Raw genomic sequence first — 27461 nt, 5'->3', positions numbered from 1 at the left:
TTATTATTGATATTATTATTGTGAAGACGGGGTACTCGATAAAGAGTACAATAAATTTCTTATAAATAATATTATAAAAGTTCATGCTGTTAATGGCATGCATAGTGGCATATTTGGTGTACAGTTCATCAAAGAAGGTGCAATGATGCCAATGATCCAATAGCAAAAAGCAGATGGAAACATAACTACAACCTAGTGCACAGCTGTGGTGAACAGATTAGAGCATACATAGTACGGCATTTCTGTGACATGATATGAGTCTCTGCTAAGTTCAGATGCTTTGCAGTCAATGTCATTTTATATATTTAGGTGTTGTTACTTCTTTCTGATCCATCTATCATTTTAGTTCACAAGCTTCTCATCTGTGTTTCTGTTCTTCATAAAGTAATAAGGAACAGATAGTCCTAAAGTTCCCTCTTTCTTGCTCAGGTCCACATCCGTTCCTTCCTCTTTGTGCTGGTGACTTGTTCTTTCTGAATTTCTTTCTTTGTGCAAAATCTCTTGATTGCTTGGAATCCCCTTGAAGATACTCAGATGTTCCTCAGAACTATGCATTGACTCCTTATAGATGTCTTTTTGATATATTCTTTGACTGTTGTATCTGTCATCCTCTTCCTCCTCCTGGAAAAAAATGCTCTTTACACTTTCTCCATCAGAATGACAAGATGTTTCTTCATCTCTTCTTTTTCTGGACAAGTCATAGGGTTCTTGCTGCTCCACACTACAAAGGACAATTGAGGGAGAATGACCTGATCTTACACAACCAAAACCTGAAGAAAGACGAAAAATATTTAGTATGGGGTTTTCCTCTATAGGTCAAGAATGTAAAACTCCATCATGACCTTATTCAGCTGAAGTTCCACAAATTACATTTTTGTGATCAATGTCCCACAACTATGCACTCCTATAAACCCAATCACTAGTATATCATCATTTGTACAAGGAAAGACTAAAAGCAATGGGATGAAACTGAAAGGGAGGAGACACAAATTAGATATTAGACAGTGAGGGGGATCAATCAGTTGAACAGGTTACCACGTGAGGTGGTGAGTTCTCCTTCAATGGAAGTGTTCAAATAAAGGCTGGATAAATATCTGTCTGGAATGATTTAGTGATCCTGCTTTGAGCAGGGGGTTGGATCCGATGACCCAGGAGGTCTCTTCCAATTCTACCATTCTATGAGTTTATGATCCTTATAGTAGATAACACTCTAGGTTTGGATTTTGTAAGTCTTATGTTGGTGACAATTGTTTGTGACCAAGAAAGTTGCACTACTCCAACATTTATAGTCATCAATGCCTTGAAGATGTAATAGGGAAATCTTGTGAGCAGTAAGTTCTGGAAGGCTAGGGTAGGAGAACTTTGTGTCTCACTGCTAGAATTTTTTTGTACATATGGAAATTGGATTTGCCATTTTTGTACTTTTTTAAAACAAAAGACATTTTCATGGATTGTAATCAAGTGAGACATCTTACCAGTTTTATGATTATCCTAATATACTATTCTTGCAGTTCTAGTACAGTAACTGTTCCTGTAGCTCAACTTTCAAAAAGCCATGAAAATAGTTAGTGATGAAAAAATACCAGTCGGAATGAGGTACTTGGACTCACTATAGGGATGATAATGAAGGCCCACCTCTGTATAGAGCAATTGTTGGGACCTTTTTATCATTGTTTATAAGAGCCATTTCCTCAATAATATATAGTTGATTATTTGTAAAATAATCCAAAAAGGAATAAACCACAGAAACATTGGGGCTTAGCGGTTATTATAAAAAATGTGGTCTACTGATAGCTTCACAAGAAGTTGTCCACTACTGCCTGCACTATTATATCAGAGTCTGCTCTACCAAAGCATACTCTGGCCCTCTGACAGGCTAGCTAGACATAGAAAAAGCAATAAAAATTTAGCTACAATTTCTACTATGCTAATAGTAATTTACCATACATTCTAAAAATATCAATATATTTTTTCCTTGTGCAAACATATGGAAAAATACGGCATCCAAAGCTATAGTTATGAAATCCCTGTACTATCTGCAAAACAAGTAGAAGGATTCAGAGTTGCACCGAGCGTAACATACTTATTAATATTTTCCACCACGTATTTGCTTATTAAAAGGAACACGGTCATCAGTACATTATGGGGCTCCAAAGTCAGTGAACGGGAAACCTAGAAAGCAGCGTTACATACTCACTGGATGCCCCGTTCCAGTGCTGTGTCCCTGTAAAGTCAGCTCACAGCAGCAGCTTGACTCTTAACTCTTTCCAATCCACTGTTTGACGTCTTTCTACATTCTGATTGAAGCTTGTACAGCTCCAATGTCAGAAGACGTCCGACAGAGTATTCTTACTGTCTATTGCCAGCTACTCCACTGTCGGAGCCTCTCTGGCGCACACAGACTGGCTTTAGCCAGTAGATGGCACCGTTGTATAACAGGAAAAAGAGAAACCCTGAATCCAAAATTGGGTTGGAAAGGGTTAATGTGCACACCTCCCATAGAGATGAATAGGAGATACTCATGCATAAAGTGTCAAGCTGCTGGTATGCTCCAAATTCATAGGAGCACAGCACTGGAACAGGGCAACCAGTAAGTATGAAACACTGCTCCCCAGGTTTTCCGTTCCCCCAACTTTGAGCCCCATAGTGTAGTTTATAGGGCTCAAAAATGATGTCAGCACTCCATTTAGCTTGCTGATGAATCTGGTGCATGTTCCATAAAGGACAGGTACTACTCCTTGTACATTCATACATGCACAAATACTTCTACAGAGATTGTTAAAATGTTGGCAGTATCATCTCTTACCTCGAGAGCGGAAGCCCCGTTCGGTGACACTATGTTTAACCTTCATATGCCGAGTCAGGTTTCCCTTTAGTGTGAACTTACTGGGGCAGTAGAGACATTTGAAGGGTTTGCTGTCTGAGTGCAGGTGCATGTGGCCCATTAAATTGTGCATACGATTGAACTCCTTCCCACACAGCTGTTAAAAGAAAAAGTAAGGAAAGGTTACAAAGAATTCAGGACTGAAATATTATGTATCGTCTCAGGATATTGATAATTTCATTAAAGGATATGATTTTTTTTTTCACTTTTTTCACAATTATGACAGCTGCAATAACTGGGAATTGACTGACAGAAAAATATAATAGATTATTAGTCTCCAGGAAATGGTATTTCAAGATTATTATTAGAGATGAGCGAGCATACTCGTTAAGCGAGTATCGTCCTTTTCGAGTACCTGCCTGCTCGTCAGAAAAGATTCGAAAGGCGGCGGGAGAGAGCAGGGGGAACGGGGGGGAGATCTCCCACTCAACCCCCCCGCTCACTCCCACAACTCACTGCTCATCCCCGCCAGCACCCGAAATTTTTCTGACGAGCAGGCAGGTACTTGAACAAGAGGATACTCGCTCTCGAGTATTGTCCCTTAACGAGTATGCTCGCTGATCTCTAATTATTATACATTATTTCAAGATTTTCTAAAGATTCTTATTTCACCATTTTTTATATAGCCACATAACAAACATACGTTAACACATAACATATTATTTTTAAGCTGCAGGTGTAGCAAAAGTTAATTTCTACACAAACGCTTGTAGCTGCTAGAGCTCACCTTCTCCTGACAATTTGCACCGTGTACCGCTTGTTGTTGATGGTACGGCTTTGTTCCAGAAAATCAAGAAGAATGGATAAAGATTTTTATTAGTCTTGAGCGAATTTTGCTAAAAGTTAGGTTTGGCATGAAACTGAATCGAGCTTTTAACAAACTTCTACCTGAAAAGGGTTCCACTAGTTTGGTTCGCTCAGCACTAGTATAATACAGGACTGTTATGGCTCTTAGACAGTGTTATACACCAATATATAGGGGTTTTGGTCAAGTTTCAGTTTGTTTTGAACTAATTCGGATTTAGCCAAACTTTTTGCAAACGTTTAGCATACAGGCAGAACCAAACTTTTCAAAAGTTTACTCACCGCTATTATTTTATTACCTTTTAAACTGGTTCAATTAATACTTTTACATTAACTAATGCTAACAGTGATTTGTTACTGAGAGCTATAATGACAGAAATGGAGAAACTGAAAAGTAAATTGTAACAAAATCAACCCTTTTACAGTTTTTTTAAACCATTCCAAAATTTGTTTTGCCTCATTTTGTGAGCAATATATTCTCCGAATGAACCACAAGAGCCCTACCAGACATATCTAGTCAACTATCAATTGTCAATAACAACATTTATCATTCCAGTTGATGTAAAAGTCTGAATTATCATATAACTAGTCAGCCAGAGTGAAAATGAGAAATGGGAATTGTCAACTTTGGTCAAAGACAAAAAAAATGCTGAGCCCTATGTAGAGTTTATTATTCAAAACTCAAACAAGCAGAAACCTTTGAAGGAATGTGATTAAGATCCCGTACACACCTAATAAGCACGGCACACACTGTTTTTCCTTTTGTTTTTCACATTCACTTTGAGAACTAAGGAATGGAAACCTAAGGCCTGCAGAGAGCTACAAAGGCTGCCACTGAGCTGTCTTCCTTTATAAGAAGGGTGTTTCTTTCCTTAGAGAGGCAGAGAGAGAAAACCAGAATGAGAATGACTGTAAACTGTCCAAAAAGACCGTGAGAAAACAGGAAACCTTGAGAAGTACAAGAGAAAGCAAGATGAAATCTATTTGCAAGCCATTCCCATGGGACATGTGAGCCATTGTTATGAAGGCAGTTCAGTCAGTTATATCCTTCCTACTTCTGAGGAGGAGCTCAATGCCAGAATGCTGCTATCTGGTCATTGCCTTAATCCTGCTGAACATCAGCCAAAAGTAAAAACTGTGCTACCAAGATTCCTTTGAGCTCTTTGCCATGTTGGCAGGGGGTGTTCGAAAGCCAAAACACGTTTCATTTGTTCTCTCTCCATTATTGAAGATGAAAGGGGCACATGCAGAGTCAGACAAATCGAGTGTTAACATCTCACCAGACAAGTGCACTGCCATTGCTGGAGCCGGCTCATATCCCACTTCTGTTTCCTTGTAATCATTCATTTCCACAAAGCACGCCGGGGAACACCGATGTTAAGACATAGTCGTTTTAATAGCTTTAATGCTGTACATTATGAATAAAAGTAAGCCTCAGATTTCAGTAGGTGATATTACTTAAATTATTTATTATGTATGTGACAGAAGGGCGGACCGTTTTATCCATTAGTAGCATAAATACCACTCAAGGGAAAGTAACAAAAAAGGGTCATAAATTTCTGACATTGATACAAATTCGCCAACATTTTATCCAGGTTAGAAAAGATCCCTTCACAACTATGTGAGCTGCTGGTGGGAGATACTAAAGTGGAAAAGAAAACGTGAGCTGAGCAAGCCCAAATTGGTGCCTGAAGATTTGAAGGCCTTTCACAGAGAAGACTTGAATTAAAACCATTATATTTTATTGATTAACCCTTTCCAATCCAATTTGTAGCCTGGTTTTTTACAGGGCTTATTCTTTTTCTGCCATTATACAACGGCGCTATATGCTGGCTAAAGTCAGTACTACATGAGGTGACACATTGGATAGGCTCTGACAGCAGAGAGGCTGGCAATATACAGTAAGAGAACCCCGACGGACATCTTCCAACATCGGAGCTGTACAGCTTTATATCATAATGTCTTCAGAGGTCAGACAGTGGATTGGAAAAGGTTAAACCCTTAAAACATAAACACGTGGGGCACAAGGTTATGGCGTGAAGAGTGTCACGACTGGTGTTGTCGGGCACGTCTCCCACATCGACTAACCAAAGACTAACTTCAACACATAACGAAAAGAGACTAGAGTCTCTATTGGGTCCGTAATAAATGTGCTAGACCCTGCAGTAGGTAGTCCTTTTGGCAAGAGACCAGATAGATACAACGTTTGGGTATGGACCTATACCCGAACGTTGTATCTATTCGGGTTGAAATTTATCTCGATCTTTGCAGTAGAACTAAATGTGAAATACAATCTAGTTACATCACCTCAAATACTCTAATATTTAGACAGACTGAAAGGCTTCAGTTTGGTTCAGTTCCGTTAAGTTCCTCTTTTTTTTTTTGACCCGAGAATTGCGCAGTCTGTAGCATTATTTTTCCATCCAAAAAATGGAAACCTGATGAAATTAAAGCAAACGTAATTCTTTATGTTTACTTTCATTTTTTTTAACTCCATTGAAGTCAATGGGAAAAAATGATCAGTTTTTTCAGTTTTATTTCAGTTTCTCTCATCCTAAAACAGCAGAGAGATGGAAACCCTGAACTGACCACTAACACAGGTGTGAAAGCAGCCCAACAGTGATGCCATAGTAATGCGATGATAAATAGTCATGTCAAAGTACAGGGACCATTTAAACTAAATCGACTGACTTTCGGGAATGGAAACGTTTTATTTTTTGGAGGCCTCTCATACATGCAATGAGAGTATCGTCATCTACTACTATCCACTTCAAACCAGACTACTTGAAATGTATGAAATGCACAACATTCATTTATTCTGAATTCTCCACTCATTCTATTCACATTTATGCCCATTTAATACAGTTTTATGTTGCAGAATGATTTTTTATTTAATAGAAAAACATGATGGTTTGTATCAGTATTTTCTATCAATCTCCCAGTGAACTCAATAAGGAAAAGAAAATGAATAGAATGAATCCTGAATAAAAACAGATTATAGCGAGACTTCTGAAGATTGATACAATCCATTGCCTTTCAGCATATGTATTTCACTCTGTTTAGGCCGCCTGCAGACCGCCGGGTCGGATCCGGCAGCGAGAATTCTCGCCGCGGGACCCGACCCGAGCGCCTGCAGAGAGCAGCGCGTACTCACCCGCGCCCCGCAGCTCCGGATCTTTCATGTGCTGGCTGCCGGGCAGCCGGCGCATGCGCAGATCGGAGCCGGCGGCAGGTGAGTGACGTTGCGAGCCCCGCACAGAAATAGAACGTGCCGCGGTTTGTGCGTGGCGTTTGTTAACGCAAGCCTATGCAGGCTTCCAGCGGCGGAAATCCCGCGGGAAATATCGCCGCGGATTTCCCGCCCATCTGCAGGTGGCCTTACAGGCATTTTTCCTGTACCATTTGATTTCTGTTGCTTTTTAATAGCAAGAAAAATGTAATCTGCCATGCTATTCTTGCTATCAAATGTACCAGAACCCAGATGGAAGCCTGATAGACTCCATCATTGACTGCAAGTCAATCGAAACCTTTTGAAATTGGATTCACCATTGATATGGCTTTTGTTAGAATTGAAACAGGTTCCGACATCACCAGTTTAAGGGCTTTTTCCGACGTGTGTATATCGGTTGGGTTTTCACACTCGGCTGATATACGCTGTCCCTCTCTACAGGTGGAGGAGGCGGGCTGGGAACAGTGCACTGAGCTCCCGGCCCTCTCCGCCCCTCGCCACTGTTTGCAATTGGGGGGGGGGGGAGCTAAGCTTCCCCTGTCCCGCCCCTCCTTCCCCTCCCCTCAATACTACATCAAAACCTGCATGTAGACTGCGGAATTTTTTGCGGAATTTACTGCAGCTTGCAGTGTATCGTTTGGCCTATTCCATCCTGTGTGAAAGGTCCCTTTGGGTACGTACACACAATGCATTTTGGTGCATTCCGCAGCATAATGTGTGCTGCATATTTTAGTGTGAAGCCGCACCAAAAATCCACACCATTTGATGCAGATTTTGACATGGTTTTTGCAGCAGATATACAGAAGGGTTGAAGTTTGCTCTGGATTTGCAGCAAATTTCGGAGCAAATGGGGTGGATTTGAACACAGTTTTTGCTGCAGGAAATCCGCACCATATCCAGTACATGTGAATGTACCCATTTAGAATTGCAGCTAGGTGTGACATAATTGAGTACAGAATCTCTCAAAGCAATGGTCCACTATTTGTTCTGTAGGCAGAACAATTTATTAAATGTGGATAAATCCCAGCAAGTTACTGCTGCCAATAAATAATTACAATAAAGAGCATAAAAATAACAATTTAATTTCATTGGTCCCTTAAAAAACCTAATGTATAACCTTCAGTCAACATCCTCGTAAGTTTTCTCACCTTGCACTTGAATGGCTTAATATCAGAATGGACAATCATATGTGCTTTAAGTGTCTGTTTCTGGACGAAGCTTTTGAAACAGAGATGGCACTGATAGGCGCGGATGTTTGTGTGGATCAGGATGTGCCGCTTCATATTTGCCAGAAGAGTAAATTCTCGACCACAAATCCCACACTTGTGTTCCTTTACACCCTAAGTGCATGAAAATAAAATAGCTGATTAAGTTTTATATACTCGTGCACATCACACGTAACCCACAAGGTGTGTTTGTCTGGTGGAAGTGCCTGGTTTTCCAGCACATTGCTATTCAAGTGAATGCAACTGAATTGCAGTTCTAGACACAACTACAGTCATATGTGCCTAGATAAACAATGAAGAACTCCAGTGAGCACTGCGGGACCCTTATTTAGCTGGGATTAAAGGGGTTTTCCAGGGAAATACTCTTGACGACCTATTTTCAGGATAGGTAATCAATAGTTGACTTGTTGGGGTCTTCCGCTTAGGATCCCAGCTGATCGAGCACTGCTATCAGCACCACAACACAGTTGCTGCTCCAACCCCTGTGTAGTGGCCGGTACTTGTAATTGCAGGCGCAGCTCTCTTTAAAATCATTGGAAGCTGCACCTGCAGTTACAAGCGTTTGCCACTACACAGGGGTCGGAGCAGCAGCTTCTGCTCCGTACATTTGTGTGTTGCAGTTTTGACAGTGTTTGCCCATTCAGGTAATCGGTTGGGGTCCCAAGCAGCAAATTCCAGATGATTAACTATTGAAGACCACTACTGAGGATAGGTCATCAATATTATTTCCATTAAGGCCTCTAGCAATCAAATATTGATGGCCTATCCTAAACATTAAAGTCCAAGAAAGCACCTAGTGACTGACCTATTTCTGGGACTAAACTATTGATAACCTAACCTCAGGATAGTTCATCAATAGTTGATTGGTTGGAATGTGCAACTTGGGATCCGATTCCTCACCAATCAGCTGAAGAGCACTACGGCCTCTTCTTGGGCATGTGACATAACATTTATCAGTCACATGACCTGAGAGCATTCCAATCCTATTCAAGTAAATGGGTTTGAGCTGCTATACCAGGCACAGCCACTATACAATGTCACTTCAATCAGCTGATCAGAGGGATCCAGAGTAGTGGACCCCTGCCTACCAACTACTGACAATCTATCCTGAGAATAGGTCATCAATAGTTGAACCTTGGAAAATCCCTTTAATGACCAAGCAATTTTTTTTTCATCGTCTCATTCAAAGAGCAATAATTTGTTTATTTTTCCATTAACACAGCATATGAGTGCTTCTTCTTTGTAGAAAGAGTTGCATTTATTAATGGGACTATTTTGGGGTACACATTAAGTATTGCATTAAGTATTGTAGAACTTTTTAAAAATATTTTTGAGTAGGGATTAGAGATGAGCGAGCATACTCGCTAAGGACAAATACTCGAGCCCACTCGTGACAAAAGATTCGGGGGGCAGCGGGGGAGAGCAGGGGGGAATGGAGGGGGAAGATCGCTCTCTCTTTCCCCCCCTGCTCACTCCCACAACACACCGCTCACCCCCACCGGCACCCGAATCTTTACTCACGAGCGGGCAGGTACTCGAAAAGGACAATACTCGCTCAAGTATTTGTTCTTAGCGAGTATGCTCGCTCATCTCTAGTAGGGACTAAATAAAACAGAAACACACAAACCAATCAGAGATACTGAATGTTGATGCATATGGATTTGTAAGAGAGGGAATTCAGCCTGGCAAACCACCCTTATATGATACACTGCAATGCCTGTGTAGTACAGTGTATTATGTCTGTTATTCTATGAAGCCTTGCCTATAGCTGGGCCTGATAAGCTTACGTACATGGAAGTATTTAGAGGCCATTGTTAGGTCTCTGGCTGCCATGGCAATCCACTGACACCCGACGATTGCAAGGGTAGCAGATGAGGTACAGAGGGAGCCCCCTCCCTCTTAAACCACTTAGGTGCCATTATTGCTATTTACCACAATACCTCAGGGGTTAAATGGCCAGGATCAGAAGTACTTTTAGAGCAGGAGTCTGGCTATTATTGCACAGCCCAGCACCCACTCAATCCTGCACAGAACACCTATACTAGGCTTTTGAAGCAGCGCTGTGAAAAGACACATTAGCATGTATACAGCCCTTTAATGGGTGCTGTAAAAAGGTATACTGGCTGTCTCTACTGTTAGATTTCATACATATTTGGCAAAAAATGTACACACTCCATCACACTCCATATCTATAAAAGAATTCACTCTTAGAAGCATTACTTGAGTCCAAAGGAGCCTGTGCTGCTGTGCATGGTAGCTGTACGACTTTATACTAAAGCAGCTTTAAGACTTGGTTCACACTTGTTTCAAACTGACATAAATGATAAAAAAGCTGTTTATGACAGATCTAATGATGTTAATGCAGTAATGTCTAATACTAACCTTATGTGTCAGTGAATGCTGCTTAAGATGATGTGGCTGTACAAACTCCATGCCACACTCGGAGCAAATATATGGCCGGATGTCCTTGTGTTTCATCATGTGATTCTGCAGTTGACTTGGGTACTGAAATGTTTTATCACATTCACTGCAGTTATACTGAACGGGGCCCCTGTGGGCTGTCAAGTGCCTTTTAAGCTGTGCCAGTGTTGGGAAATCAAGTCCGCACTCTACACAGATATTTTCTCGTCCACTCTCATGCTTTGACTCATGGACTTTAAGTTCACTTGGATAGGCAAATCCTCTGCCACATATCCTGCAGTTGTATGGTTTGATATCACTGTGCTGCATCATATGGCGCTTTAAATGACTGGTTTGGGTAAAAGCCTTATTGCAAACTTGGCACTTATGAGGCCTGGTGCCCTGGTGAGTTAGCATATGTGTATGCAAATGACTGAGCTGTTTAAACAACTTGCCACAACGAGAGCAAGCATGAGGTTTGATGCCACTGTGTCCTAATATATGTGTCACTAAATTATATTTGGATGTATAAGACTTTTCACACTTTGAACATTTCCAACGTTTCTGATCGCCCACCTCTACATAGAAGCTATCGTCAATCTGAATATTGACATCAACCCTCTCCACCTTCTGCTTGCTATCGTCATGCTCCTGGACTTGAGTTTTACCTCGAGTATCCTCTGCTAAACGACCTGTATCAAAGGCTTGATGTGCATGCATTGTTTGTGTAGGCACATGGTAGGGAAATATCATGCCTGGGTAATTTTTGTGAAATAATGGGTAAGAGGGGTGAAGACACAACGATCCAGCAGGCCACATAGCATTTGTTCTTAGGGGTTCTTGCTTTAATGGACTAAGCCAAAAAGGGTCCATAGTTCTGTAGTACTGAAGACCAATGTTAGATAAATCAACCATTTTAGCATTGTAGCTTGATAAAGGTGGTAAATGATAAAACAAGGGCAGGCGAGAAGGGAGAAAATGATTTGTTTTTTCTTCTGTCTGCATGTGGACTTTTTGGTCTCCAGCATCATGGGGCATCTTAGATAGCAAATTCTTTCTTCTTTGTGACCCACTTTCTAGTGCTTCGTGCAAATGGTGCTGGTTATGTTCTGGATGGTCATGCTGGAAGTTTGGAAAGTGATGGGGATATCTCTCATGGAAGGGAGATAGTCCACTATACTTCGCAATGGATGGCATTGCTTGTCGGATGTGTGGAAAAACTGGAGGTTTCTTAATGTCAGCATTAAGACAGGAAGTGTAATCTTTTTCTATGTATGTGGCATTCTGCATAGTTCAACTGAAAAAAGAAGAGAAGTAACAATGATATAATAAATATTTGCCATTCGGTTGTCTACGGTATAAGGCTTAAGGCACACAACAAATAGTAAGATTTGGACTAAAGTGGCTAGAACTATATATATTTTATTCAATCACTTATATATAGACTACCTCTTTGAGAATCCCCCCCCCCCCCCATCTAGACCAGATTTTTCTAGTTACATAGAGAGGTTGATGCTAGTGAAAAAATTTAACAGTAGAAGCAGGTGGCAGTAATTTTGCAAAATAAGACAATGTATGTATAGTCTGGTTACTTGCTATTTGTACTGGAGGCTGCCCTTTTACCAGGCCAACCAGCCCTAGGAATATAAGCAATATCAAAACTAAATCAATGATTAGGACTATGTTGGATTGGCACTGGCGGGAGATTGAAGTAGGCTAGACAGAGGAGAGGCAGAGCTACTGATATTCAGCTGCCAGATATATGCGCACGGCCTTCCTGCGCAGCGAGCTACGCCATTTCTGTAACTTATTCACTTCTATGGGAATTACAGAAACGGCATAAGACCGCCCACTCTTCTACTTCCATAACTGCAGAACTGTACGAACTACCGTATTCAGCTGGGCTGTAGGTGGAGGGGGGTCTAACAAGAGATAGATGCGCATCCCAGAGATGGGACCCGCATCTATCAGGCTTTCTTTGCATACTCTGAATATGCCTTGAAAGCCTCAGCTGGAAATACCCTTTTAAGTACTTATATATAAAGAATGCAGCTGCTCTCCTAGACAATCACATTGGTGGCTTTCTGTAATGAAGGGGATATGATAGTCCCTTAGGCTCTCCAGTGAAGCTGGATTTCATCTAAAGGCATAAATTAGATTTTAATTGATTAAATGGAGTCTAATAACAAGTGGAAGGGTCATTCTGATAGACGTCATTTCTTGTCCTCATTGACAATTTTTCCATCCAGAAGAACTTAATGTTACTTTCATTTCCTGACGCACATCTCAGATTTCCTGGATTTCGAATCACTTAATGCCATCTCTGAAATGAAGGCTTTCTGCCAGAATGGAATACATAAGTTTTTCTCATTTGTCTTTGTTTACCGGGCCTATAAAATGCTTTGTACTCTTAAGATGCAGACTGGCTTCATGTGGTGAATCTGGAGCACGTCTTCCTTTGCTACCCTAGTTATTTCAAAAGCGCTTAGGATAAAACTCACAGCAGTCGGCATTGTATGTTTTCTCATGAAAAAAAATCCTTGTCATCTAAAGCGATTCCGTGATTATAAGATCTAAAGAGTCGCTGTCATTTAAAACATTTTTTTCCCCACAAATCAATAATACAAGCAAAGATAAGAAACATAATTAATGGTATATCTCATTGCCTCCTGCTCTGATCACTTGCTCGTAACAGGTTAACAGCTCACTGAGAGATAAGGTTGTTAGCTTATAGGAAATGCCTCCACATTTGGATGTAAGCTGTATATATTTGTGTGGGTGAAAGGGTTAAAACATTACATTGCAATGTTGGTGGCACAGGCATGAAGTACGGCATAGCATACTCACTAAGGCAAACTACTGCCTTATGCGAGTACCTGCCCGCTCGTCTCTAAAGATTCAGGTGCTGGCGGGGGGCGGGGAGCAGCGGGGGAGAGCGGGGAGGTACCCGAATCTTTAGAGACGAGCGGGCAGGTACTCGCATAAGGCACTACTCGCTCGAGTAGTTTGCCTTAGCGAGTATGCTCGCTCATCTCTAATATATACAATATTTTTTTACATCATCTCCCTTCTTCAAAACACTTTGTCCATCTGTCAACAAGCTTTTGTAGTTCCTCCTTAAACAATGTTTTAGGCTGAGCTACAAGCCACAAATGCACCGCCGTCTTCACCTCTTTGTCAGATGTGAATCTTAGTCCTCGTAGGGCTTCTTTCAGGGGACCAAACAGGCAATAGTCCTATGGGGCAAAATCGGACTATAGAGAGGACACCTCAAAACAAAGTTTTTGGAGAGTGTCAGCATTGTGGGCAGCGGTGTATGATTGTCTTTTGTCATACAACAACAACACAACATCCTTGGATAGTAGTGTTCTCCATGTTTGAATTTTAGGCTTTAGTTCTTCAGTGAGCATCTCACTGTAATGAGCACTGTTGATTGTTGAACCTTTTTCCTGATAATGTTCCAGCAACTTCTTCATGGCTGATACTTGTATGGCCTTTCTTAAACTTCTCTATCAATTCAGACACACCTCTTCACAACAAAACACAAAGTCTTTGATAATTATTGGCACTAGACACACCCCTCAGACCACAAAGAACAAATCACTATACTCTGTTCTTATGTCATGCAATTCACAAATGGGACAGTTGTTTTATATTTGCACTGCAGACACAAATAACTGATGTAACATGTTTAAACCTGCACAGCAGGGACAGTGACCTACAACGGAAAGTGTTGTCAAGACAGTGCGGCCAACAGAAGTTTTAATATAACTGGAGTGCAGATTATTTTTGACCCACTCTTATATATAAAGACAACCCCATCCTGGGAGGAGCAGAGTGTGAGGCACAAGCAGTTATTAAAATGGCTTAATGGACTGCACATTGCAGGTTGATCTGTAGGCCATTGTGGTGACCAACCCTGTTGAGTGCACTTCCATGACAGGATGGAATGTAATGCAGGGTCTGGCCAAAGTTAGAGGACAGACAACACAGTTAAAGGGAATCTGTCACCACCATCTCACCCCAAAAACTAACTTCACTGGCTGGTAGGGGATGAAACACCAAAAGCTTCTAATGCCCTTTCTTTTCTTAACAAACCCACGGAGCTCCACAGTTAGTTGCCAAAGTTATAGCTTACCATATGCAAATGAGCAGAGAAGAGTCAGCTATCCGAGAAGAGTCACATTGATTTATGAGCTGCCCAGCTAACCATAGCCCATTCTCTGAATAGACAGGGTATATCATTTATTATGACAAGCTGTCTATCAAGAGAAGAGGGCTGTGGTTAGCTCGGTTGCTCATAAATCAGCATGACTCTTCTTGACCAAATGACTCTTCTCTAGTCATTTGCATATGGCAAGCTATAATTTTAGTACCTAATTGCAGAGATATATGAGGAAATGAAAAGGCATTGGAAGCAAGTGATTTTTCATCCCCTACTATCTAGTGAAGTTACTTTTAGAGGTGAACCTGTCATGTGCCTACAGCACCATAAACTAAGTCTATACAAGTGTATGAGAGAGCATGCGCATTGCAATCTGAAAAGAGTTTGATTTTCGTACCATGCACAATCTTCAGTGGGTAACAACACGGTATCCGGAGAACGGGTGAGTATAAAAATACATCACCAGCTCCTCGTCACCACCCGAAACAGCACAATAGCTTAGTTTATGATGTTGTAGGGAGGTGACAGGTTCCCTTTCAGTTGTTGACTTGAATACTAGCGAGGCCTAAGTCAAGCTGAGCTGAGTGACACTACACGAACCACCCTGTAACTGCTGAAATAAGACTTTTTGAATTTGAGTTGTCGGTATTAAAAGTAGCTTTTGAAAAAGATTGGCCCTTGATGTTACTATTTCCCTTCTATGACTGTCCCTCCTGAAGATCACTTTCTGGTTACAGGATATATAAATCCTGCCTACAGGAAGTGATGGCTCTGATTTCTTCTCGAGGACTGCTCAGCCAAACTATGCAGTGCTCAATGAACCAATGCGATGGCTGTGATTGGTTCACCCAGCGCTGCATTGATTGGCTGAGCAGCGTTCGAGAACTAATCACAGCCATCGTATTGTGGAGGCGGGATTTATGAATTGGCCAATCAATGCCATGGCTCAGCCAATTCATAAATCCCGCCTTCACAATGCAATGGCTGTGATTGGTTCTTTAACCGCTGCTCAGCCAATCAATGCAGAGTTTGATGAACCAATCACAGCCATTGCACTGGTTCATCGAGCACTGCATTGATTGGCTGAGCAGCGCTCTAGAACCAATCAGAGCCATTGCTTCCTGGAGGCGGGATTTATGAATCCCGTAACCAGGATGTGATCTTCAGTGGGCGGCTGAGGACTGCAAAAAGCATGTCGGTGCTCCAGAGAGTAGCGGGAAGGACCTGGACCGAGCCTGCTAGGTAATGTATAATAAGACATCTCCTGAAAATAAGACCTAGCACCTCTTTTGGGGCTAAAATTAATATAAGACAGGTTTTTATTTTGGGGGAAACGTGGTAGTAGGGTGAAGGTGCTACAAATCTACAAAATTATATTATAATGAGGTACAGTTTTAATGCTTTTGATTGTAACCCGCTACAAAGCCTAATCTGTACAACATTTTAGGATCATGCAGGTTTTCCTGTCATCGCTAGAATATGCCATCAGTGTCTCATATGGGGAGATGTTCAAGTGTTGAGATTCCCATGGATCCAGTTTTCCTGTACAGCATAACTCCTGATCACCCGCTGTACAGTGATCTACAGCACAGCACCATTACTATAATTTTACAAAGACATGCACATTCTATTTATTCAGGCTGTACTTTACGTACAAGTCTATGTGTGACTTTGGGGTATAGTTCCTCTGTTTGCCAGTAGAGGTCTGTGTTATACTGCTTATTTTGCATTTACACTAATAGCTATTTTAACTAAACTACTCAATATCAGTGCAGGATTGCACAAGACCATTATAGGGTATAGTTATACAATTAAGTGTGCATAGATGATTCTATGCATAAAGATATCTATATAATAAAGAAATGGCAAAAATTTGAAATCATGAAAAAAAATTGTACTTTTCATTCTATCATTCTATCTACAATCAGGGGTCAAGATGAAAAGATGACTGATTTCTGGGGGCCTCACCACTGGGACCCTCACCAGTCATCAGAATCAGGGTCTCAGGCCTCCGGTCCTCAACATGGGATAACTAAGGTGAGCAGGGGTTTGAATGGAGCAGCGGATGAACATGTTTATTGCCATTCTATTTAAATTCGTGGGATTGACAGAGAAAGACAAGTACAACACTCGGCTGTTTCCTTTCCTATAGACATTGAATGGAACAGCAGGGTCCATGCATGACCACCACTTCATTCAAATTCCATTTCATCACAGGCCCACAAAGAAGGTTGACAATACGTGATGCTGCTTCAATCAAAGTTTGTGGGACCCATGGAAACAGCTGAGTAGACTATTCCCACCATAAACATTGAATGGTGTGGCAGGGGACATGCTTTACTGCTGCCCCATTAAAATCCCTACTCTGTAGTGAGAAGGAATAAGGGCTTGGGAACTCCATTCTAGTGATTGTTGCAGAGCTGATGTCGAAGAAACTTTGCAGCAAATCCCCCCAAAAAGGACATTGTTTACATTATCGGCAATTTCAATTCAAAAATTGGCGCACAAGAAGAAACTCTAATAGTAGGGAAATTCTAATTATGAACACGTTGTTCGCACAACGAAAATGACGCTTCAACATCTGGATGTCGCCTAGCGGAGTTCATCGCAATCAAATCGATTACATCCTTTTCCTCCAAAAGTGGAAAAGCAAGAACGTTCACAGGTGCAGATTGTGACCACCAACGGATTGTTGCCAAAATCAAACTATGTATCTGCAATTGCAGACAAGCAGCAGTAGCAGTGAAGCTCAACACATACTCAATTCCCTTTTGCCTATGCAGTAGAAGTAAAGAATCATTTCGAATTGTTTATACATTTGAAAAAAAGCCATGTGAACTATAGGAGGAAATTAAAAGCATTGCAATCGATACAGCAAATAAAAATATAGCACGCAACAGAGCAACAAGAAAAACAACCTGGCTATCAGCAGACAGCATCCAAATCGCCGGCATGTGACGAAAAGCAAAAGCTACTAGAAAGATGGATGATTTCAGTGGCTAAATGCCCAGTTTCAGCACGAAGCAAGGAAAGACAAGGAACTGTTTTGGAATGCACACTGCATGGAACTGGAAGAAGCAAACAAAAAAAGGACACACCAGAGAGCTCTTCACTCATGTTAAAAAGGCTTTGGAGTTCTTTTCAATTGCGGAATGTAACCTCAATTTTTGATCAGAATGGAAAGGAATTGCACAATCCTGAACAAATCAAGCATAGATCGCGGGAATATACAGAAGAAGTGTGCGCAAACGATTGCGGAAACCATCAACCACAAATAGAAGTAGAACCTGATATCCTGAAGGATGAAGTTGAGTGGACATTGAATCAGCTACCAAATTGGAAAGCCCCTGGAATCAATTGCATACTTGCTGAGCTGCTTAAGCCCCTAGTAGTCCAGCGCTATCAGCACTCTGTCTGTCGCAAGATTTGGGAAACCAGATTGTAGCCAAAAGATTGGACAAGGTCATTTTTCATGCCGATTACAAAAAAGGCGACTACCTCAGGATAGCCCTAATATCACATGCAAGCAAAATTCTACTGAATATATGAAAAACACATGATGGCGATAGTGGAACCAGAACTCCCTGATGCACAAGGCAGTTTCCACAAACAAAGAGGAACAAGGAACAAAAGTGTACACTTTATCGATAACAGCAAACCCTCGATTGCATTGAACATGACAGACTGTGGCCATGACTAAGGCAAACTGGAATTCCGGAACATCTGGGGCAATTCATACAGTCATTATATGTGAACCAAGAGGCTACGGTCAGGACCTCTAGCAGTGACACAGAATTGTTCGGAATTGAGAAAGGCACATGCCAAGACTGCATCTTATCCCCTGCATTGTTCAACCTGTATGCAGAGACGATCTTGAGGCAATGCCATTTAAACAAATCCAAAATTGGAGTCAAGATCGGTGGAAGAAACATTAGCAATCTCAGATATGCAGATGATAAAGCCTTGCTGGCAGAAAGTGAGGAAGATCTTGAACAACTGATACTAAAAGTCAAAGGAGAAAGTGAAAAAGCAGGCCTATACTGAATATCAAGAAATCTAATAACATGACAACAACCGGTAACAGTACAGTCAACAAAATCTTCTTCCCAGTCACAACTTATGGCTGAGAAAGTTGGGCACTGAAGAAAACGGATCGGAGGAAGATTGATACCTTCAAACTTTGATACTGGATGAAACTCCTACAAATTCCTTGGACTGCCAAGATCATGAACAAAACAGTCCTAGATCGCATCAAACCAAAGTTTTCATTGAAGGGCAAAATTGCGAAACAGAGACTCTCATACTTCTGCCACGTAATGTGAGCTAATTCAGTAGAAACATCGATAATGCTTGGATTGGTCAGCGGCAAAAGTAGACCTGGCTGCCAAAGAATGTGCTGGTTTGATACTATCAAAGCCGATACCAACATGCAAATGATCAAACTGAAATAAGCCATACAAAACAGACTCATGTGGAGAGGGCTGATCCATTAAGTGTCCAAGAGTTGGCCCCAACTAAACAGATAAAAATGGATAGCAATTAGATAAGTACCACCTTTCCTGTGGAAAGGTGATAAATGTTAATTGTTGGAAAACCCATTTAAATACATTGCAAAATATATAAAAGGGATTTACCAGTCTTATATAGTTTATATAAATCTTGATCATTGCCTGATAAAAAGTTCTGAAACTTTTTAGCATGCCTTGTGTTTCAGTTTCTCACCATTTTCAAATTCTCTGCTTGCTGTTAACTAAATGGAAAAGTTCTTGCTTCCATCCAGAGGCCAAAAACCAGGATAGTGTAGTTTATACATTTTAATGAGAACCTATCAGCATTCCTGACATGTCTATTTTAGTAAATACTTGCATTCATTATATTATAACAGTTATAACATTTCTGGAGCACCTTTTCTTAGCGCTGCATCTGGTTATGTTCCTCTGTCATTATTAGTAGTGAGTGTTACCAGTTGGAGGTGTGTCCCTGCACACGCTCACATTATCCAATCAGAGCTGATAGTATCAGACTGTGTAGTAATACACCCCTTTGACAAGAGGAATGATAACACCCAGGTGTCAACTTATTCATATTCAGGAGGAATAACAAGAGGGACGGCACAATGCAATCTTATGAAAAAAGATGTTTTAGAATTCTTACCCCAAGGGAAATACAAGTATTTACAAAAACAGGCATTTCAGGAGAAGTGACAGGTCATCTGACAGCTAAATACATCAGCAGCACCCTCACTTTTCCTTAGGATTTGTTTTAACATTCGCATCTGCTTCAAAGGCTAAGATCTCATGCACATGAGCATGTGGAATCCTGCGGCGGAATGTGGTCCTGGCAGCAGCGGTGTCCGCGCTTACCTGCTTTTCTTTAATCTGTACTGCGGATGGTCACCATCGGACATGCGCAGTACAGATTTTTTTTTTTTTTAAAAACTTCTGCTTTTCCCGCGTCATCGCCTAGTGGTGACGCGGAATCCGCGACCTTTCAGCAAGAGGCCGCAGATCGAACGGCTTCCATTGACTCCTGCACAAAAATGGACCATGCTGTGGTTTTTCATCCGGAAGCAGAAACCGCAATTGATTTCTACTCGTGGGCATGAAGAATAACTTTTACATAGTATGCTATGGGTGGTATTTGCTGCGGAATCCGGGGGTGAACGCCTGCTCTGAATTCCACAATGCAAATCTGCCCATTTGCATAAGGCTTTAGTTGGAGTCTGCTGCATGAGTGTATGATTATTTGCAATCAATAAAGATCAACATCAACAGTCTAAGCTCATTAACATAGACATATTTTCTGACAGTATGTGGTCCGTATTTTTACTGACTGAATACAGACAGCATACAGACTCAGGCTGAAAACACACTGCCGTATGCGCGAATATGCTTGGCAGTACAGAGCGTAGCTGCGCCTGAGCGAGGGAGATTTCCTCTCCCGCGCCAGCAGTTCCATCTCTGTGTCAAAGCGCAGGAGTTTGAAAAAAGAGGCGGGGAGATAGATACTGCCCGATCCCTGCACCATGTGACCAGATAGAGCATGTCCTATATTTTCTCAGCAGTGGTATTCACAGTTGAGAAATTTCTCTATATAGAAATCAGTGGTTTGGTTTTGTCCTGTTATACGGCTGTGATTATCACCGCTGTATAAGGGGAGGAAAACACACCATGTGTTTTTGCCTTCATTAAAGTAAATTGGTGTGTTCGTATGTGTGTTTTTAATGCCGACTGATGTGCATAAAAAAATAACATGCAGGATGTCCTATTTTGATCTCTATTCCCGGACCAGAATCGCCCATAAAAATCTATGGTGGTGTAAATAAAAAAATGCAGTGAGCCCAGCAATTGGGCCTTCTTGCATTTTTTTTTTGTTTGCATTTGTGAGAAACACATGACACCCGGGTGTAAAAAAAGGACATATGCAAAAAAAATGCATACAACACGCACATACACATATAGTGAAATCGGTCCGTTTTTTACATACCGAAATTGCATATGTCTGTGTGAATGAGAACTAAGTCAGCTTTCACATGTGGCGGAAAATTTCTCTACACACAAATCCATACCAAAACCCGTATGGTTCAGGTTGCTCAAGGTTGACTCAGCCTTCCATCTTTCCGAGGTCGGTAAAATGAGTACCCAGCTTGGTGGGGGGTAAAAGATGAGTGGGAAAGGCAATGGCAAACCACCCTGCAAAAACACTCTGCTAAGAAAACGTTATGATGTGACATCACCCTAGGAGTCAGTCATGACTCGGTGCTTGCACCAGAGCACTTTACCTTAAAGAGAGTGAACTGAATATTAGGGCTTATTTACACGAGCGTATATCGGTCGGCATTTTCATGGCTGGCCGATATACGCTTCCATCTGAGCAGTTCCCTTCTTCCCTCCCTCTCACCGCCTCTGCTTCTCTTCTCCCCTCTGAGCCATTTGCAATGGGAGTGGGTTCGATGGGGCAGAGCTAAGCTCCCGCCCCTTGTCCATAACCAGCAATGGGATTGGGCGGGACAGAGAGGAGCTTAACTCCGCCCCGCCCGCATTGCAAACGCCTGTGAGGGGGAGGGAAGGGGAGAACTGCTTAGATGGAAGCGTATATCGGCCGGCAGTGAAAACACCGGCCGATATATGCTCATGTAAATAAGCCCTTATAAAGAACATTCAACAATGTTTTGCAAACAACAATAATTGTAGAACTTGTGATTTTTTAAGATGTTAATGTTTAAAATAGAGTAATAAGAATACATAATCTCGCCGTAAATAAAGTGATGCTGGCCACTGATAATAGATATTTGCTGGCAAATCCCACCAATTTTGAAGGTTTGCTAACCACCTAATATCTGTTGGTAAAACCTGTCCGCCCCCTTAATATTGTGGGGTGAAACAAGGATCCAATAGAAAACATTAACTGTTTAATCTGTTGTTCAACATCAAGATCAGTGGTGCCAGAGAGATCTGCTGGCAGCCTGTCTCTCTTAATAAATAGCCTGGTTGATTGGGGGTGATAGCTGTTGGTTGAATGATTGTTTAACAACTATTTATGGCCAACGTTTAATTGTAAGTGCATCAATCTGCATGAACCCCATAAGACTGGTTTCACAACTGGACTGGAACCAACATTTTAAGGTTCCGTTGCAGATCTGGCACAAAATACCTTCCTGTAAAATGCTGGTCAGCTGAGCGGAAACTGAATGGACCCCATCATAGTCAATAGAGTCCGTTTGGCACTGTTCAGTTCTGTCAAAAGATAGAGTCTAGAGATGAGCGAGCATACTCGGTAAGGCGATATACTCGAGAGAGCATCGCCTTTTTTGAGTACCTGCTGACTCGTCCCTGAAGATTCGGGGGGGCCGCGGGGGTCGGGGGCGGTGCGGGGCAGAGAGAGGGAGCAGGGAGGAGAGTGAAAGAGATCCCTCTCTCTCTCCCTCCTGATCCCCTCTGCAACCCCCCACTGCCCCCCCGAATCTTCAGGGACGGGCCAGCAGGTACTCGAAAAAGGCGATGCTCTCTGAAGTATATCGCCTTACCGAGTATGCTCGCTCATCTCTAATAGAGTCATTTGGCTAGTGGATTCCCCTTTCCTGCTCCTTGAATGGAGCAGAAAAGCAGAATCGCCGCTGCAGATCTGAAAGCAGCTTAATCTCCTCCATGATCAGTCAAAAAACATAGTTCCTTCTCTATGTAGTAATTTGTCAATTTTTAATTTGTTCCTTTTTTTCATTTTTACTAATTAGTAAAGGGTTTGTCTTTAATTTTTCAGTATATGTATTCATAGAAATTCTATTTATTTTCTTATACAGTATATCATGTAGCAATCCTCATGTATATGGACCATAAAACCTGCACCTTGCTTACAACTGCACCAGTTGCAATTAGTTTGTGAGCAGCTCTTGAGCCAGATTTAGACGAATGTATTATGAGTGCATTTTTGAGTCAATATTCGTCTGGCCTTACAGTTTTGAATGTGGAGTGTGGCTTCACCGTCACAATTTTGCAGCATATTTATCCCCTCCATTATCCAGTTAAGTGCTCAGTAATATGTATTCTAGATTATAATATAGACCCTGTGCCTAAATACATTCTGTGGCACCAAGAGCAGGTGGCATACAACTCAACTCTGTTTTACCAGAAGTACTGTACATGTATAGATATAGTATTTTATGCATACCATCCATCCTAGAGGTTAATGCCTACAATATGAGATAAAACTGAGTTAGAACCAGTACTGTATATGACAGGTATGGCAGGCACCTGTTCGGCCTCCACAGCTGAATGGAGAAACAACGCATGCAAAGCTGACACTACCGGACTCACAACAATCTCCGTTAGACTATAGGATCCGTTTTGGGATCATTTTTCCTCTGGCATCTTTATACCATGTCAGAGGGAGAACAGACTGGAGGAAGCGACATGTGTCAGCAAGCCTTTAATGTTCTCTCAGTTGTTTAGAAAAGAAGAGCGAATTGACATTTTTAAACAAACACTCAATGTGAAAAGTACATAGTAGAAATCAAGTTAGCAGATAGGTAGATCTAATTATTGTGGAGCAGAATGGAAGAAATGCTTACTTTTGTTTATATTATAGACATACAATAGTAAAACAGACAATTAAGATCATTGTGAAATCATCCATGGTTGGATGGATGGATGGATAGATAGATAGATAGATAGATAAGTAGAAAGATAGATATGAGATAGATACATAGATATCGATGAGATAAATGTGATATATATAGAGATAGATAGATAGATAGAGAGATAGATAGATAGATATGAAATAGACAGACAGATAGATAGATATGAGAGACAGATATGAGATAGATAGATAGATATGATAGTTAGATATGATAGATATGAGAGAGATAGATAGATAGATAGATAGATAGATAGATAGATAGATAGATAGATATGAAATAGACAGATAGATATGAATTAGACAGATATTAGATAGATAGATATGAGAGACAGATAGATATAAAATAGATGGATATCATATATGAAATCATCCATGGTTGGATGGATGGATGGATAGATAGATAGATAGATAGATAGATAGATAGATAGATAGATAGATAGATAGATAAGTAGAAAGATAGATATGAGATAGATACATAGATATCGATGAGATAAATGTGATATATATAGAGAGAGATAGATAGAGAGATAGATAGATAGATAGATATGAAATAGACAGACAGATAGATAGATATGAGAGACAGATATGAGATAGATAGATAGATAGATAGATATGATAGTTAGATATGATAGATATGAGAGAGAGAGATAGATAGATAGATAGATAGATAGATAGATATGAAATAGACAGATAGATATGAATTAGACAGATATTAGATAGATAGATAGATATGAGAGACAGATAGATATAAAATAGATGGATATCATATAGATAGATAGGTAGATAGATAGATAGATAGATATGAACTGTAGAAAGAAAGTTCTAAACATTGTGTAGTGGAATAGCAAAAAAATATTTCCTTCCACTTTTATTATAGCTATAGAAAAACAATGAAAAAGACAATTAAAATCAATGTGAAATCATAGACAGAAACGGTAAATCTAGTTATAAAGCTCTAATAATTGTATAGCTTAATAAAGAGGAAAACTCTTCATGCTTATATTATAGCAAAATAAACATGATGAATGCACACAATGAAAATCATTGTAGATGACAGATAATATAATGTACAGCGAAGACCAATAGATGAGTACATGTTTGAGATGTAGAGGCAGACTGAGTGCATGGGACATACAGTATAGATAGATATATATGAGATAGATAGATATGAGATAGATAGATAGGAGATAGATAGATAGATAGATAGATAGATAGATAGATAGATAGATAGATAGATAGATAGATAGAGATACCCATGCTATATTTTGGGAATATAAAAAAAGAAAGCAGGCAATTAAAATCACTGATTGAGATTTATAATATATAAGGTAACATTAGCGATAGGTGATAGGTAATATGACATGTAATGTGCAGATAAATGATTGTAAATATATAATGAGATATATAATAAATGTGCTTGGAATTTACATAGAAAGATAGACAATATAACCAAATAATATGACCAAAACTGTGGAGTTACTTGGCTATGATATGTTTTTCACCCAACTATCACATTCTAGTAACAGTATCACCTCTCTATTAAATAATAGTATTTGGAGCCGCAAACAGTCTGACAGACTATGCAGGACTGCCGAGAAGCACCTGTGGCTCCCGAACCACTGCTTGAGGAACACTTATGTAGAGGAATAGAAAAACATATGTTGTAGCAATTTAAAAATAATAAAGCAAAAGATTAAACTCGTTATGTGATCACAGATATTTAACCTTATATTACACATATTTCTCCAGTAATTTGTAATCAAATAGTTGTTTTATTAAATACATCTTCACAGGTAGATAGCAAGAATTAAAACAAGTGGCTATAAATGATTGAGTGTGTGGTGTATATATATGTATCATATAATTGTATCTCAAGAATCAGACATCTACTTCTGTATTGTCACTCATCATCTTCACATCCTTAGAGTGTGAGCAGGAAATCTACTTACTGATCCCTGAGGAGGGAGGGCTGTGTCTTCTCACTGATGCTCTTAGCGCCCTTTTATTAATGTCTTGTCCTTTCACGCTCCCTGTCAGTAAGATTTGGTGAGGATGTTAGTGAGGACAGTGTATAAAAGTGAGTTAAGAAAGAGAACAGGAACATTCATTTGCTTCTCCTTTTTCAGATGAGTACCTTCGGAAAGAAGGAAGGAAGGGAGGAGAGAGGAAGTCAACAACCCTATGCTTTCCTGAAAAAAATAAGGAAACAGCAGATAGACATCTATTTCTTCTATAAAAAAAAAATTGGCTTAAGAGGAGAAGTGAGAAGGAATTCCAGTGACATTCCAATCTTGATGGCTGCAGAAGAGCTCAGTAGCGTGAACATGACACTTGTGCGGTGGGAATGTCATCTACACATAACTAGAGCCACACAATGACAACACCTGGAGGACCACATATTATACTGAAATAATAGTTACCTTATATCACATTACAATTTATTGTACCTTACTGTAATTTATTGTATAAATTATATCAGACATTTGGGAAAAAAATATCAACTCCCTACAGCTTGAACAAGATATCAGCATATTAGATTTGTTATCCAACATCTATTAACTCCAATGTTCTGCACTTTCATACTGAACATATACCCAGAGGGTCTTGGAACAAATGAATACCGGGCACCTCCGGGACCATTTATTTCTGGTGAGGAGGCAATAGTTGGAAGAGGCTTGTTTGCAAATTCCTGTAGACATTAGAACTTTGATAGACAACACTGAAATCAACAGGACATTACATACTATATACAAAACCAGAGGGAAATAATGAAGTAGCTATAAAGGGTATGAAGTAGCAGTCACTCCTGGTCCCTGGTGCCTGAGGGAACCCAAAGGCCCCTGTGCCAAATAAGAAGATATTAGTATTATAAATGGCACATGATAGGTAGGGGGCCATTTCAGATTTTGCATTAGTTCATTAGATTAATAAATTCTACGTTATTTGTGAAAAAATAATAAGAATTTCCCCTAGCAACTTTAAGATGATCATCCCACGATTCAAGGTCATATAAAAAGGTCCCAAAAGTCAATTAACTGCTATTTAACACTACACTACATGGTTTCCACCCAAATATTTATCTTTTTTATCTTATTTCACTGCTCCATATCACAATCAGTCTTCTCCTCACTCTGGTAGCTGTAAATATAGTACCCTTTAAATTAAAATTACATTCACTAATCAGCCTCCTTCACCCTCTGGCAGCTGTAAATATAGATCCCAATGGTTCCTAGGCAGTTTCCTTCTTCATCTGGCAGCCTTAAAGGGTTTGTACAGTTGTAAACTACCGTATGATGGCCTATTCTCAGGATAGGTCACCAATAGTAGAGGAGCAGGGGTCCATTGCAATTTGTATAGGCTTCAGTTCAGTGATCAGAGGATCACTACAATGAGAACAGAAAGGAGGATTTGGCAGTGGGGAAGGGGGAGGACTGAGCAAGGTGGTCCTCCAGCACTCAGCTAAGAAAGTGGATGTGTACATTGATATAGACCTTTTTTACAACTGTTATTTTTATTGAAGAATTTTAAATATATGGGTAGAGAAGTAAAGAAGGTAAAGGAGGAGTCTAATTACTAGCACTAAAGAGTACGGGTCCGCAGGGGAGGATGGGGTAGTGC

The 27461-nt window shown here is 40.5% G+C and overlaps 1 protein-coding gene across 1 annotated transcript; it reads right to left on the bottom strand.

The window, feature by feature from the left end:
* Positions 1 to 25933, bottom strand: ZNF366 (zinc finger protein 366). The gene is made up of 5 exons (XM_066602920.1): positions 25793 to 25933; positions 10526 to 11840; positions 8066 to 8257; positions 2807 to 2981; positions 1 to 770 (listed from the first exon to the last, which is right to left on the bottom strand). Exons 2-5 carry the CDS (start codon positions 11831 to 11833, stop codon positions 343 to 345), a joined length of 2103 nt encoding a protein of 700 aa, XP_066459017.1. The 5' UTR covers positions 11834 to 11840; positions 25793 to 25933; the 3' UTR covers positions 1 to 342.
* Between the last annotated feature and the right edge of the window lie 1528 nt (positions 25934 to 27461).

Source organism: Eleutherodactylus coqui, chromosome 5 (genome assembly GCF_035609145.1).
Source record: "Eleutherodactylus coqui strain aEleCoq1 chromosome 5, aEleCoq1.hap1, whole genome shotgun sequence".
Taxonomy (NCBI): Eukaryota; Metazoa; Chordata; class Amphibia; order Anura; family Eleutherodactylidae; genus Eleutherodactylus; species Eleutherodactylus coqui.
This window is presented reverse-complemented; position numbering and strand designations above follow the sequence as displayed.